This window comes from Zootoca vivipara, chromosome 6, assembly GCF_963506605.1.
Source record: "Zootoca vivipara chromosome 6, rZooViv1.1, whole genome shotgun sequence".
NCBI lineage: Eukaryota > Metazoa > Chordata > Lepidosauria > Squamata > Lacertidae > Zootoca > Zootoca vivipara.
Window position 1 is genome coordinate 1,762,157 of NC_083281.1, and position 14,574 is coordinate 1,776,730.

At 48.8% G+C, this 14,574-nt stretch overlaps 1 protein-coding gene across 1 annotated transcript; it reads left to right on the forward strand.

Annotated features, from left to right (window-relative positions):
- Positions 1–6,552: 6,552 nt before the first annotated feature.
- LOC118085984 (G-protein coupled receptor 54) lies at positions 6,553–14,574 on the forward strand. The gene is made up of 5 exons (XM_060275224.1): positions 6,553–6,799; positions 7,842–7,966; positions 8,895–9,030; positions 11,435–11,673; positions 13,742–14,574. Exons 1-5 carry the CDS (start codon positions 6,553–6,555, stop codon positions 14,099–14,101), a joined length of 1,107 nt encoding a protein of 368 aa, XP_060131207.1. The 3' UTR covers positions 14,102–14,574.

The window sequence follows — 14,574 nt, forward strand, 5'->3', positions numbered from 1 at the left end:
ATCTCAGCCCTGAGGCATCTTTGTCAAAGGCTCTTTGCATCGGATGCGATTGGATCCTTTAAAAAAAGGTGAACCTGGAGGAGGCTTCCTGCTGTACCTCTGTCTGATATACCGGTCTGCCCTTCACATGCTAGTTTGAATTCCTGTCTGTACAAGGGATGGATTTCTTGACCTTGGGAGCCTGGTGATCAATAAAGATGAGAGCCAATATTCCTGCATTGCATGGGGTTGGCCTAGATGACCCTTGGGGATCCCTTCCAACTCTAGAATTCATCAGGAATCATCTGCTGAAGAGGAATATCATCGGGAAATAGAGGGTCTTTTTCCCCGGCTACTGATCACATATGGATTTTTATTTTGATTGTTGCATGCTCAGAGAACTATACCAAAGTTGAGTTTGTGTGTGTGTGTGTGTGTGTGTGTGTGTGTGTGTGTGTGTGTGTGTGTGTGTTTGGTTTTATGATTATCCGGGGTGTCAGTTTCCCTTTGCAACTGTTCTTCTTATTGAGAGTTGTGGCATTTATGGTGATTTTCAGACTTTTTCAAGGAAGATGCCGAATTTCTGGTTTTTTAAAAGGATCTCTTCTTCCGCTTGTATTGCCACGATGGTGTCAAAACAGTGGGATTTTGTGGGGGGGGGCAGCCAAATTCCTGGGGTTAACTTGGCCCTAAGTCAGAGGAAATACTTTCCCCTGAAATATACTTAGGCTGGGTTCCCCCCCCCCCATGTTTGCAAGCTCCCCCTACGAGGGGAAAACTCCCTGCCTGCAGAAATCTAATCTGCCAAGGAAACTTCTGCCCAACCTTTCTAACTTTCCATGTGCAAGAAGAATTGGAGGGGGGGCATTTGAACATGAAACACACACCCCCCAAATTACACACTTTCCTTGCACTGCAACGGTGCAGAGACCTTCCTTCTGCCAAACATACAAACCAACTTTGCATTTTCCAGAAGAACAAAATGTTGCTCCGTGTAAGATGTTTTCATGTAAATAATAATAAAAAATGATGCTTTTAAGAGTATTGCCTTTCTTAAATGCAGAAAGGGGACTCGTTGGGAAGGTGGGGGGGAGAGGCTTGCTTGCATTTCCAAGCCGCAGGCAGAAATCCAACAGGTGAGGCGGCGTCCTGTAATAAGGGGCAGCGGTGGATTTGCAGGAGCCTGGGAATCCTGAGAGTTGGTGAGTCAGGCAGCCAGAAAAGGTGGATATAGCTTTCCTCACGAGGAGGGGGAGAAATCAAACTTCCTTAGCGCCCCTCCAGAAGTTGGGAACAAAGGCATGCGGCCCTTGGGCTGCGAAGGACCCCCTCCCCAACCCCACTCAGCAATCAACGATGCCTCCAATTTGCAGATGACACCAAACTTGGGGTGGGGGTGAATGCCGCAGAAGGCAGAAATGGGATTTAAGATGACCTTAACGGATCGGGGAACTGGGCCAGAGCTAAAAATATGAATTTCCATAGGGACAAAGGCCAGGTTCTGCACTTAGACAGGAAGAACCAGATGCACAAATATAGGATGGGGGACACCGGGCTTATTAGCAGTGCATGTGAAAAGGATCTGGGGGTCTCGGTGGACCGCAAACTTGACGTGGGCCAGCTGTGTGATGCAGCAGCAAAAAAGCTAACACTATTCTAGGCTGCATCCACAGAAGTCCAGATCAAGGGAACTCGGAAGAGTCCCGCTCTATTCTGCCTCTGGTCGGACCACACCTGGAGTCCTGTGTCCATTTCTGGGCACCACAATTTAAGGATATTGACAAGCTGGAAGGTGTGCAGGGGAGGGCAACCGAGATGATCAAGGGACTGGAAACTGAGCCTGATTAGGAACGGTCGAAGGAGCTGGGGATGTTTAGCCTGGGAAAGAGGAGACTTAAAGGAGATAGGAGAGCCGTCTTCCAATATATGAAGGGCTGCCACATGGAAGAGGGAGCAAGCTTGTTTTTCTCCTGCTCCGGAGGGCAGGACTCGAACCCATGGCTCCGAGTGACAAAGACGGAGATTCCAACTCAACATCAGGATGAACTTTCCAACAGTAAGTGTCGTTTGACCGTGGGACGGAAGGTGGCAGACTCTCCTTCCGTGAAGGTTCCTAAGCAGAGGTTCGATGACCCTCTGTTGGAGATGCTGTAGCCGAGATTCCTGCATTGCAGGGGGGTTGGACTAAATGAGCCCTGGGGGTTCCTTCCAACTCTGCAATTCTGTTTCCGGCGATTGAACACGGCAACACACATGTTTTTTCTGCGCCAGCTGAAGAAGCAGCCAGACCGGCACAGGAGCATATAATAAAGAGCATATTCCAAATACCCATTATATTCCTCGCTGTGTACAATCTGTTCCTCTCGCCGCTTTGCAGGTGCAAATAAATTGGAAGGAGCCGGCAAGAGGGCGGAGGGGTGATGCCACCCGCTCTTTTCCTCCTTTTCACGTGCTCATTTTAAGTTAGAGCTTAATAATTATTTCGCTATGAATATACTTATTCTGAATTGTATTTCGTTTCAACAATGACTTTGATAAAATACATTCTTTGTTATGGGCAAATGGATTGAGATACCTGTTAGGTCCATCAATTACTATAGAGTCAGACAGTTGTTTATTTCCTTGACATCCAATGGGAGGGCGTTCCTCAGGGCTGGTGCCACCACCGAGAAAGCCCTCTGCCTGGTTCCCTGTAACCTCATTTCTTGTAGGGAGGGAACTGCCAGAAGGCCCTCAGAGCTGGACCTCAGTGTCCGGGCAGAACGATGGGAGTGGAGACGCTCCTTCAGGTCTACTGGCCCGTTTAGGGCTTTCAAGGTCAGCACCAACACTTTGAATGGTGCTCGGAAACATCCTGGGAGCCGATGTAGGTCTCAGCCGCCGTTCCCAGTCCCATCTAGCTTCTGCATTCTGGATTAGTTGTAGTTTTAGAGTCGCCTTCAAAGGCAGTCCCACGGATAGCGCATATGATAAAAGGTACCTTCTCTTCCTTTAACTTTTCCATCTCTTCTTCCTCTTCTTGTTTTTCCATTTGCTGGATTCCCCAATGCAAAAGTGTGTGCGAGAAAGACATTAGAACGGGCCAGCAGACTTTTTCCTCAGGGGGCCGGTCCACTGTCCCTCAGACCTTGTGGGGGGCCAGACTATATTTTGAGGGAGGAAATGAGCGAATTCCTATAGCCCACAAATAACCCAGAGATGCATTTCAAATAAAAGGACATATTCTACTCATGTAAAAACACGCTGATTCCTGAACCGTCTGAGGGCCGGATTAAGAAGGTGATTGGGCCGAATCCGGCCCTCGGGCCTTAGTTTGCCTAACCATGCTTTAGAAGTTGCTCAGGCCCTTAGCCAAAGACCACCCGAGAAGCACTGGAAAGAGGCAATCTGCAACAGAAATTTGAGAGAATCTCAGCTAAAGCACCCCTTGCAACCTCTGCTTTAAAGGGAAGGAGAGGCCATCTTCTTTGTGCAAACATGGAGATTTAAAGGTCGGGGAGGGGGGGATGGAAAACAGAGATATGAACTTAAATTGGCACCTTCTCTGGCAGCGGAGAAATAAATTATCGGGTGTTTTCGTTTCCTCGGAACAAAGACCTTCGCGCGATGACGCTCCAATTTCCAACCACTTTGGGAGCGAGCGAGAGAGTCAATTTTGGCTGTGTTCTGCCACTTAGTGCTCTATGTAAGTGCTGATCTCGCATGCCCTCTCTTCCATTTGGGTCAGTGTGCACTTGAGACAAAAGCTGAAGCGTTTTCAAGCACCTGGAAGGAGCAAACACTTCATGGTGTTTAGGCAGAAAGCTGATTTGGCTGGCAATGATTCAGTGCTTCGTGAAGCTTCTTCTTGGCGACTGCTTGTAGCCGAGAAAAATTGACTTCCATCAACACGGTCTTAGCAGTGAGTCCGTAAGTGACTGTGGAGGCCAATTCTGCATCCACACGTCCTTCCACAGTGGGGACATTGGTTTCCAGGCGGGTTTTGCCAAGTGTGCCTTCCTCTTAGCGCATTTCTCCCTCGCGTCCTGAGTTCGAGTGTCTTCAATGCCCAGGAAACCTTTGGTAAAGGCTGTTCTCCAACTGGAGCGCTCACAAGTGTTTCCCAATTGTTGGTGTTTATACTACATTTTTAAAGACTTGCCTTGAGAGAGTCTTTGAACCTCTTTTGTTGACCACCGGCATTACGCTTTCCATTCTTAATTTCGGAATAGAGTAGTCGCTTTGGAAAACGATCATCAGGCATCCGCACAACATGACCAGTCCAACAAAGTTGATGTTGAAGAATTGCTTTGACACTGGAGATCTTTGCTTCTTCCAGTACCCTGGCATTAGTTCGCCTGTCTTCTCAAGTGATGTGTAAAAAAAAAATCGGAGACACCGTTGATGGAATCTTTCGAGGAGTTGGAGATGGCGTTTATAAGTGGTCCATGTTTCACAAGCGTACAGTAAGGTTGGTAGTACAATAGCCTTGTAAAAAAGCATCTTGGTTTCCCTGTGAATATCCCTGTCCTCAAACACTCTGCACTTCAATCGGGAGAAAGCCGCACTCGCAGAGCTCAGGCAATGCTGGATTTCAGCATCAATGTTGGCCCTTGTGGAAAGAATATTTCGTGAATATTTCCCACTGTAAACAGACAAGTCCAAGAAATGAGACGGAAAGGGGGAAAAGAGTATTGGGAAATGATCCATAATGGCTTGAGATACCTATGAGGTCCATAAATTCCCATAGAGCATATATTCAACACAAAAAACAGTGACCATTTGTCGTTGACAAAGGACAGCTGGACATAGAAAGGGCCCCATTACCTTCAGTAGCTTAAAGGTAAAGGTCAAGGGACCCCTGACCATTAGGTCCAGTCGTGACCGACTCTGGGTTTGCGGCGCTCATCTCGCGTTATTGGCCGAGGCGTACAGCTTCTGGGTCATGTGACCAGCATGACAAAGCCACTTCTGGCGAACCAGAGCAGTGCACGGAAACGCCGTTTATTTTCCCACCAGAGCGGTACCTATTTATCTACTTGTACTGCATGCTTTCAAACTGCTAGGTTAGCAGGAGCAGGGACCGAGCAATGGGATCTCACCCCGTTGCAGGGATTAAACCGCTGACCTTCTGATCGGCAAGCCCTAGGCTCTGCGGTTTAACCCCATTACCTTCAGTAGCTTAGGGCTCGATTACCTTCAGTAGCTTAGGGCCTCATCAAACCTAAATCTGGCCCTGGGCATAACTCTGATTTTAAACGCATTGTGCAGATGAAGTTGTCAGCTACAGCAGCTTCCTTTGCATTCAGCTGTGCATATCAAGGAAGGCCTTTCGGAATCACATCCATGCTAAATATTAGGAGCTGCTTGAAACTAAACAAATGGTTTAAATCCTTTTCTGTTTGAGTCCTCGGGGTTTACCCCTGTCTTGGGCCAACGCCGTTTCTTTCTGCGTTTTTCGCAAATTTGCTTTCTGCTTCTATGGCAGTGAACTTGAATGAACCTTGACGGTCGCAGATAGAGCTTTGAATCGAAAGGCCAAAAGGGTTTTGCCCGTTTACGTCGAAAACAGAGGATGTGCGGGGCTTAATTTTCGCAAGCTGCTGCCAACCTGCTTGCTTTTGAACTTGGGTGAAAAGTTATTAATCGGCACATGGAATTTCTTCCTGAACCTGGTGTACTTTGTCTGCAAACTGGAATGAGGAGCAAAATGAGCTGCTTGTGCCGTCCATCTCTCTCTCTCTCTCTCTCTCTCTCTCTCTCTCCATATGGAACAATAATTTCATGCCTTCCATGGCTGCTGAATTAGCCCACTAATCGAGTCCTCTCCAAAGGGGGTTGCTTGGTAGCAAGATCTCCCCCTCCCCAGGTGGAGAGAGAGAGAGGAAAAAAACAGAGATCAGCCAATCACCTGCTTGAGGAGAAATCCTGCTCTTGCAAAGCGCAGGAGGGGAGCAATCGCTCCAGCAGCCCTCCCTCCGCCTGGCTTTCTCCAACTCGCAGCACTCCTGGGTCCTTTCAGAGCTGGGCGGTGGTCCCAGGTGGCTGGATGGTTGGGCCGGCAATCCATTCAGACACCATTCACACAATTCCTGTGTCCCAAGATTGTCCCTGGATCGGAATGCGAGCCTTCTACTCCAAAAGGAGCGTGCCCGTTTGACGGCATGCGTTGCTGAAGGGTGCCACCTTTGTGCCTGGGAACTGGTCCCTGGTGTGTTGCCGGTCCTCGTTGAGGTTCAGGAGAGCATCCTTCATTCTGCAAGGAACTTGAGAAGCAGAGGGTGCGGCAAAGGTGTGCAAGAAGGACTCCGGAGGAGGAAAGATGCAGGTCTCTTTCTGAAACTTAAGGGGAGGAGAGAGTCATAACTGCCACGGGATTCACTCTTAAGATGACCCCAAGCCAGGACAAGACCGCCAACATGTCCCTCAGCCCCTGAGTCCGCCAGAGTTTCCTAGATTCCCATTTGAGGAGCGGCACAACATCTCTCTTGCTTGGTGAGCTCTCCGAGGTGCTGAAAACTTGCCACCAGACGCCTCAAGCCCCAATTCGGTGCTCCTGGCCGGCAGAGGCTGCTCTCGACGCAAAGCGGAGCCATGCTAGTGGGCTCCTCCGCCTCCGACCTCAACGATTCCTTCCTGTTCCCGAACAGCTCGGCCTGCACCGCAGGGCTGTGGTGCGCCAATGTCTCGGAGCCCCAGAGCCCACCACGCTTGGTGGATGCATGGCTGGTGCCCCTCTTCTTCGCCGTGCTGATGTTGGTGGGTGTGGCGGGCAACTCCCTCGTGATCTACGTCATCGCCAAGCACAAGCAGATGAGGACGGTGACCAATTTCTACATTGGTGAGTTTGGTGAGAATAACGGGGTGCAACTGGGTGGGTGGGACAGAGGGTCAAAGCTTCTATGGCTACTAGCTGGTGCCTGTTCTGTTTGCTGCTAGCCAGGACTGCTCTGCTCTGCACACACAGTCAGGAGCTGTAACCCTTCTGAATGCCCTGGGTTCAAATCCTGCTTGCTAAAGGCATCTGGTCGGTCACTGGGAGAAAAGGGTGCTGGCCCAGATGGGCGAAGCAATTCTTACGCTCTTTTGTGATGTTCTTATAGGAGAGGAAGCACATTGGTTTTTTTGGCCTGTCCAGAATCTTCCAGCTTCATGAGATGCCCACGAATCCTGGTGCTATTAGAAAGGGAGAAAAACTTATATAACATTTTTATTTATCATTTTCAAACAAAAACAAAGCATACATCAAGCACTGACTCCCACGCCCCTTCCATGGTTCATTTCAATTTTCCCTTTACTGCCGCATATTCTAATTATTCCTTATTCTTTCTCTTCCCATTTTCCCTCCGTTGATCATTTTGCCGCTAAATTTATTCTCGTCCTGCTAACATTTCAAGTTGCTGACAATAATTTTTTCAAATGTTCCACTGTTCCCCCCTCCCCCAGTCTTCTTTAAAGACTCTTCCTGCTCTCTTTGATAATTCAGACGCATTAGGTTTTTTTTAAAATCAACCTTTTGAAAGCGTTATAAACATGCAACACCAGAGGGCGCAGGAGAGTAAAAAAAATTCTATGCAGTTTTTCCATAGCGGTTTTTTCTTTTGTTATAACAATTTGATTTCTGACTTATTTATATCGTTTCCCCTCACCCCACCCCCTGTGTGTAGATCCACCCCTTTATTCTACCAGTTAAGCCAGCCATTTCTGAAAGGGAGAAAAACTTCCCTCTAGTCACTTTTTACATAATTTCATGTATGCCCCTTACTTGCTTTTCCTTGCAATGAAAAACCGCCAGGTTTTCCTAAGAGAGAAGTTGCTCCGTTCAATTGACCTTTTTCTCTTCTTCTAAACTTTTTTCCAAATTGTGCCCTTTGTCCAAACAGCGAACCTGGCCGTCACGGATATCATTTTCCTGGTCTGCTGTGTACCGTTCACGGCTGTCCTTTATCCTCTTCCGGGCTGGATATTTGGGGAGTTTATGTGCAAATTTGTCAATTACATCCAACAGGTGAGTTTGTGGCTGCTTGCGGGGGAATCTGCCCCCCCCAAAAAAACTTTAAACCATGGGTAGGCAAACTAAGACCCAGGGACTGGATCCGGCCCAATTGCCTTCTCAATCCGGCCCACGGACGGTCCGGGAATCAGTGTGTTTTTACATGAGTAGAATGTGTGCTTTTATTTGCGGTGAGTATTTCCCTCTTTACACCTTTTCCATTTGAAGTCTCTCCCCTCATGACATGCTGCAAGTGTCTTGAGGGCGGGGATGCCTTCGCCACTTACCTTCACAACAACCCTGTAAGGTAGGGCTGCTGCTAAATATAGGGCGGCACAGAGTTGGTGTGCCGCCGGATTTTTTTTCATAGAACAAGTGTGCCGTGGCTCAAAAAAGGTTGAGAAACACTGTCCTAACAGGTACATCAAATAAAATCTAATTACAGCAACAGTTTTTTGTATTAGTTACAGGTAGGTAACCATGTTGGTCTGCCATAGAAGAAACAAAATAAAACAATTCCTTCCAGCAGCACCTTGGAGACCAACTAAGTTTGTCATTGGTATGAGCTTTCGTCTGCATGCACACTTCTTCAGATACCGTCAGATAGTCTTCAGGGTATCCGAAGAAGTGTGCATGCACACGAAAGCTCATACCAATGACAAACTTTGGTCTCTAAGGTGCCACTGGAAGGAATTTTTAAAATGGTGTTTTGTGTTGGGTAGGCTCCTAGGATGTACGTCCGTTTGACTTCCGAAATGTTTGGAAACCGAGGCGCGGCTTCTGATTGGCGTAAGCGCCCCGGAAACAATAGCCGACAGCCGCGTCAGACGTCTGGCTTCCGGAAAACGTGCAGAAACCGGAACAGCCACTTCCGTGGTTTCAGCGTTTGGGAACCAAGGTACCACTGTAATAAACACCCCACCCTGTCTTTTTGGCTTCGCAGGTCTCTGTGCAAGCCACGTGCATCACCCTGACCGCCATGAGTGTGGACCGTTGGTACGTGACTGTCTTTCCCCTTCGGGCCCTGCGGCAGCGCACCCCCTTCGTGGCGGCCACCGTCAGTGTCAGCATCTGGGCTGGTGAGTGGGGGGGGAATAGCATGGAGGACCCCTCGGTTACCACAAAAGGGGGATTCCTGCCCATTCACCTCGGCCCGAACCTCGGCCAGTGCCCTCGGCCCCTCGCGACCCATCTCCAGGGATACAGCAGGCTTACGAAAGGGTACCAGTCTATTGTGAATGCTTGAGCTGAGATTCCTGCCTTACAGGGGGTTGGGCTGGGTGACCCTTGGGTGGGCGGGTGGGGTCTGGGAGGGATTAATCCACTTGGCATTCCTTTCTATGGGAAAGCGCACCTTGGTTTCGGAACGCTTTGGTTTTGGAACGGACTTCCGGAACGGATTATGTTTGAGGACCAAGGCAGACTTTTGAAAACAACCTCTAAAACTGCAATTTAACATGAATTTTGCCATCTAACGAGACCATTGATCCATAAAATGAAAGCAATAAACAATGTACCACAGCCACACTCACAAGCAATCCATCAGTAGCTGAACTGGGTTCCACACAGTCACAAAAACAAATAAATAGCAAAAACACGACAGAACTCAAAACGGAGCACGTTTGGCTTCCGGAAAAAGTTCACAAACCGGAACACTTCCTTCCGGGTTTGCAGTGTTTGGTTTCCAAGTTGTTTGAGTACCAAGGTGTTTGAGAACCAAGGCACCACTGTATACAATCTATCTTCCATATAGATTGCCTTATTTTCATCGGAGAAATGTTGGAGGGGATGGAATAGGACGTCCCTATTTTCACCGGAGAAATGTTGGAGGGGATGGAATAGGAAGTCCCTATTTTCATCGGAGAAATGTTGGAGGGGATGGAATAGGACGTCCCTATTTTCACCGGAGAAATGTTGGAGGGGATGGAATAGGAAGTCCCTATTTTCATTGGAGAAATGTTGGAGGCGATGGAATAGGACGTCCCTATTTTCACGGGAGAAACGTTGGAGGGGATGGAATAGGACGTCCCTATTTTCACGGGAGAAATGTTGGAGGGGATGGAATACGATGTCCCTCTATTCATGGGAGAAACGTTGGAGGGGATGGAATAGGACGTCCCTATTTTCACCAGAGAAACGTTGGAGGGGATGGAATAGGACGTCCCTATTTTCAGGGGAGAAACGTTGGAGGGGATGGAATAGGACGTCCCTATTTTCACTGGAGAAATGTTGGAGGGGATGGAATAGGACGTCCCTATTTTCAGGGGAGAAACGTTGGAGGGGATGGAATAGGACGTCCCTATTTTCACCAGAGAAACGTTGGAGGGGATGGAATAGGACGTCCCTATTTTCACTGGAGAAACGTTGGAGGGGATGGAATAGGACGTCCCTGTTTTCACGGGCGAAATGTTGGAGGGGTATTGCAACACATTAAAACATCAAATGAAACAGTCCAGAACAGTCAGAGTTATGCTGGTTTGAAAACTTATCGTTAGAGGGCTGGAGACAGCCTGTGTTTTAATCTTGCAAGAATAGAATTTCCTTTTCATTAAATATCTTTGTAGGTTGCCGAACCTCATATAGAAATAACTTTAACCATTTTTGGGGGGTAATTCCCAAACTGAGCAGTTTGATTTAGTCTTTGTTAAAGTTTAGCATAATTGCAGTGGAGAGTTTGGCTCCTTTTGATATTATTCAAACAATAAGATATTAAAAACCTATCTCTAATCTTTTCCCTCTGAGGAAGATAGCTCCAATGAAACGAGAAAATAGCCGGCCCCTCGTTAGGTGAATTGATTTATAGTTTATTTTATAAGCATTTAAGTTTCTTCGTTTGACTTTGATTTGGGAGTTGTTGTTGTTGTTGTTTAGTCGTTTAGTCGTGTCTGACTCTTCGTGACCCCATGGACCAGAGCACGCCAGGCCCTCCTGTCTTGCACTGCCTCCCGCAGTTTGGTCAAACTCATGTTCGTAGCTTCGAGAACACTGTCCAACCATCTTGTCCTCTGTCGTCCCCTTCTCCTTGTGCCCTCAATCTTTCCCAACATCAGGGTCTTTTCCAAGGATTCTTCTCTTCTCATGAGGTGGCCAAAGTATTGGGAGTATTATACCTGATAAATAATTTGGAATAGTCCGAGCTACAGTATATTCCTGAGTATAAGACTACTTTTTAACCCAGGAAAATCAGGGGCCGTCTTATACGCCGGGTCATATTTCTTATATGGCGAGTATATCCCAAATTCTATATTTTAACTGGAAAAGTTGGGAGTCGTCTTATAAGTTTGTACATTATATCTCGTATCAGGGAGATTGTCACGGTGGTTTATCTTAATGTTAGGGGTGCGGCAGTGGGGGGAGTTGTGAGGAATGCCCCCCCCCCCTAAGCAGAGGACATTGCCCCACTTGACCTAGGATTCGAGTCGGTCCTGTCCGAGACTTTGGAACTGTTGGGTGAATTTGGGGCCCTGGCCTTTCCGCTTACAGGTTCTTTCGCCATCTCCACTCCGGTTTTGGTCTACAACCAGCTGACGGAAGGCTACTGGTTCGGCCCGCGGACCTACTGCAGCGAGAGCTTCCCGTCCGTCATCCACCAGACGGCCTTCATCCTATACAATTTCCTCGTGGTTTACCTTCTCCCCTTGCTGACCATCCTCCTTTGCTACACCGCCATGCTGTACCAGATGGGGAGACCCACGGTGGAGGCTTCTGACAACCAATGCCAGGTATCGCATTGCCGGATGCACGGTGGCGATCTCACAGTCACCATTGGAATTATTTCACCACCATCCCTTGCAAATCCAGGCTTATTATCAAAATCTTATAAGGGAAAAAAACTGCTCCTTTCCCCTTATGGGGTATCCAAGAGCCCGTATAGAGTCTTTAATTGGGTTCCCTATCGGTAGGAGGAAACTGCAGAGAGCACAAAAGGAAAGAGGGATGGGGAGGGAAGAGGGAACCAAGCGAGCTCAGGCTCCGACTCTTCAACTTGTAGTTTATACAATCTCCTGGTGGAATATCTGGTTATGCAATGTGAGAAAGACAAGGCTGGGCTAGGCAGATCTTTCCTACGAGTTATCTTGGTAGTGGCACCCGTCCTGTGGAACACCCTCCCAGCAGATGTCAAGGCGACAAGTAACTATTTTACTTTAAAAAAAATTCCTTCAGTAGCACCTTAAAGACCAACTAAGTTTTTATTTCGGTATGAGCTTTCGTGTGCAGGCACACTTCATCAGATACCAAAATGTGCATGCACACGAAAGCTCATACCAAAATAAAAACTTAGTTGGTCTTTAAGGTGCTACTGAAGGAATTTTTTTAATTTTGTTTCGACTCAGACCAACACGGCTACCCACCTGTAACTATTTTACTTTCAGAAGACAACTGAAGGTGGCCCTGTTTAGGGAAGTTTTTAATGTTTAATGCTGTACTGTTTTAATATTTGGTTGGAAGCCGCCCAGAGTGGCTGGGAAAACCCAGCCGGATGGGCGGGGAATGAATGAATAAATAAATAAATAAATAAATAAATAAATAAATAAATATATATATATTTTAGGAAATAGAGATTGCAAGGAAAAAAACTGCTCCCTTTCCCTTAAGGCAGGCATAGGGCAAACTCGGCCCTCCAGATGTTTTGGGACTACAACTCCCATCACCCCTAGCTAACATGACCAGTGGTCAGGGATGATGGGAATTGTAGTCTCCAAACATCTGGAGGGCCGAGTTTGCCTTTGCCTGCCTTATGGGGTATCCAAGAGCCCGTCTCGAGTCCTTAAGTGGGTTCCCTATCGGTAGGAGGAAAGAACAGAGGCCAAGCAGAGAATATTGAGAAGAAGCAAAGCGGCTAGTAAGCCTGATCTTTATTAAACTGTTGCAACAGGGTCCCCAATCCCCACACGCAGGAGAGAGGAGAACCTCGAACAATGGGTTTTTTTAATAATTTCGATGGCCCTGCATTTTAAAAAGCTACCCCCTCTCTCTACAAGATGCCAGGGGGTTCTCAACCTGGGTCTGTGTTCCTTTGGAGAACTGAGACGTGGCAGAGACTGTTGTAGCTTCAAGAACCTCACTTCTCCCATGGAGGGAACCGCCAGAAGGCCCTCGGAGCTGGACCTCAGTGTCCGGGCTGGACGATGGGGGTGGAGATGCTCCTTCAGGTATACAGGGCTATTTAGGACTTTCAAGATCAGCACAAACACATTGCATTGCGCTCAGAAATGTCATGGGAGCCAATGTGGGTCTTTCAGGACCGGTGTTATACGGTCTCGGCGGCCGTTCTCAGTCCCCAGTCTAGCTGCCACATTCTGGATTAGTTGTAGTTACAGGTAGGTAGCCGTGTTGGTCTGACGTAGTCGAAACAAAATAAAAAAATTCCTTCCAGCAGCACCTTAGAGACCAACCAAGTTTGTCATAGGTATGAGCTTTCGTGTGCATGTGTGTGTATCTGATGAAGTGCGCATGCACACGAAAGCTCATACCTATGACAAACTTGGTTGGTCTCTAAGGTGCTGCTGGAAGGAATTTTTTTATTTGGATTAGTTGTAGTTTCTGAGTCACTTTCAAAGGGAGCCCCACGGAGAGCCCATGGCAGTAGTCCAAGCAGGAGATAACCAGAGCATGCACCGCTCTGGCCAGACAGTCTGCGGGCAGGTAAGGTCTCATCCTGCGTACCAGATGGAGCTGGGAGACAGCCGCCCTGGAGACAGAATTGACCTGCTCCTCCGTGGACAGCAGAGCAGGGACCGCAGAGGCCCAGCCAATCTGATTGCAAGTCCCCTTCTTGACTCCTTGCAGGTCCGGCAGCTGGCCGAGCGCTCGGAAGCCATGCGGGGCAAGATATCGCGCATGGTGGGCACCATCGTGGTTCTCTTCGCCATCTGCTGGGGCCCAATGCAGCTGCTGATCCTCGCTCAGGCCTTTGGCAGCGGCTTCCGGCGCAACTATTACACCTACAAGCTGAAGATCTGGGCGCACTGCATGTCGTACGCCAGCTCCTCCCTCAACCCCATCGTCTACGCCTTCATGGGGGCCAATTTCCAGAGGGCTTTCCGGAAAGTCTGCCCCTTCCCCGCGAAGCGCCGGGTGGGCAGCTGCGAGGCGGCCGGCCGGCCCGGCGCCAACGTGGAGATGCAGTTTGTCTCTTCGGGGATGTAGGGCCTTCTCTGCGGTGTCCCCGATTCGAAGGGTCTTTTGCAGGAGCAAAAGCGAGCCAGGTGGCGTTGGGCTTTCCTTTCCCTTGTTCTCTGCGCAGCTGGGCTCGCTCGCTCGAGTCGCCTGGGGCGGTTTCCGCGCCGTTGCTGCTCTGAAGATGCCCCGGCCCGACAAGGAAACACCCGGGATCGGGGCGAGGAAAGGACGGGGAAGGATGTTGCCAGAGAGGGACGCGAGGGGGGCTATTTTGCAGCCGAGGGCCGCTTCCCCTGCCTGCCAAAGCTCCCGGGGGCCACATGCTAGCAATGGGTGGAGCCAGTGGGGATGAGTGGGCAATGGATTTGAATATTCGCTTCTGTACTAGGTCCTACACCATCGTTGGAGTTCAAGGCCAACACAGGCAAGAATGGGGGGGGGTGTCACCTGGGGACAGATAGCGAAGGCCATGGCGTGCCAGGGGGGTCCCTGAGGTCTCC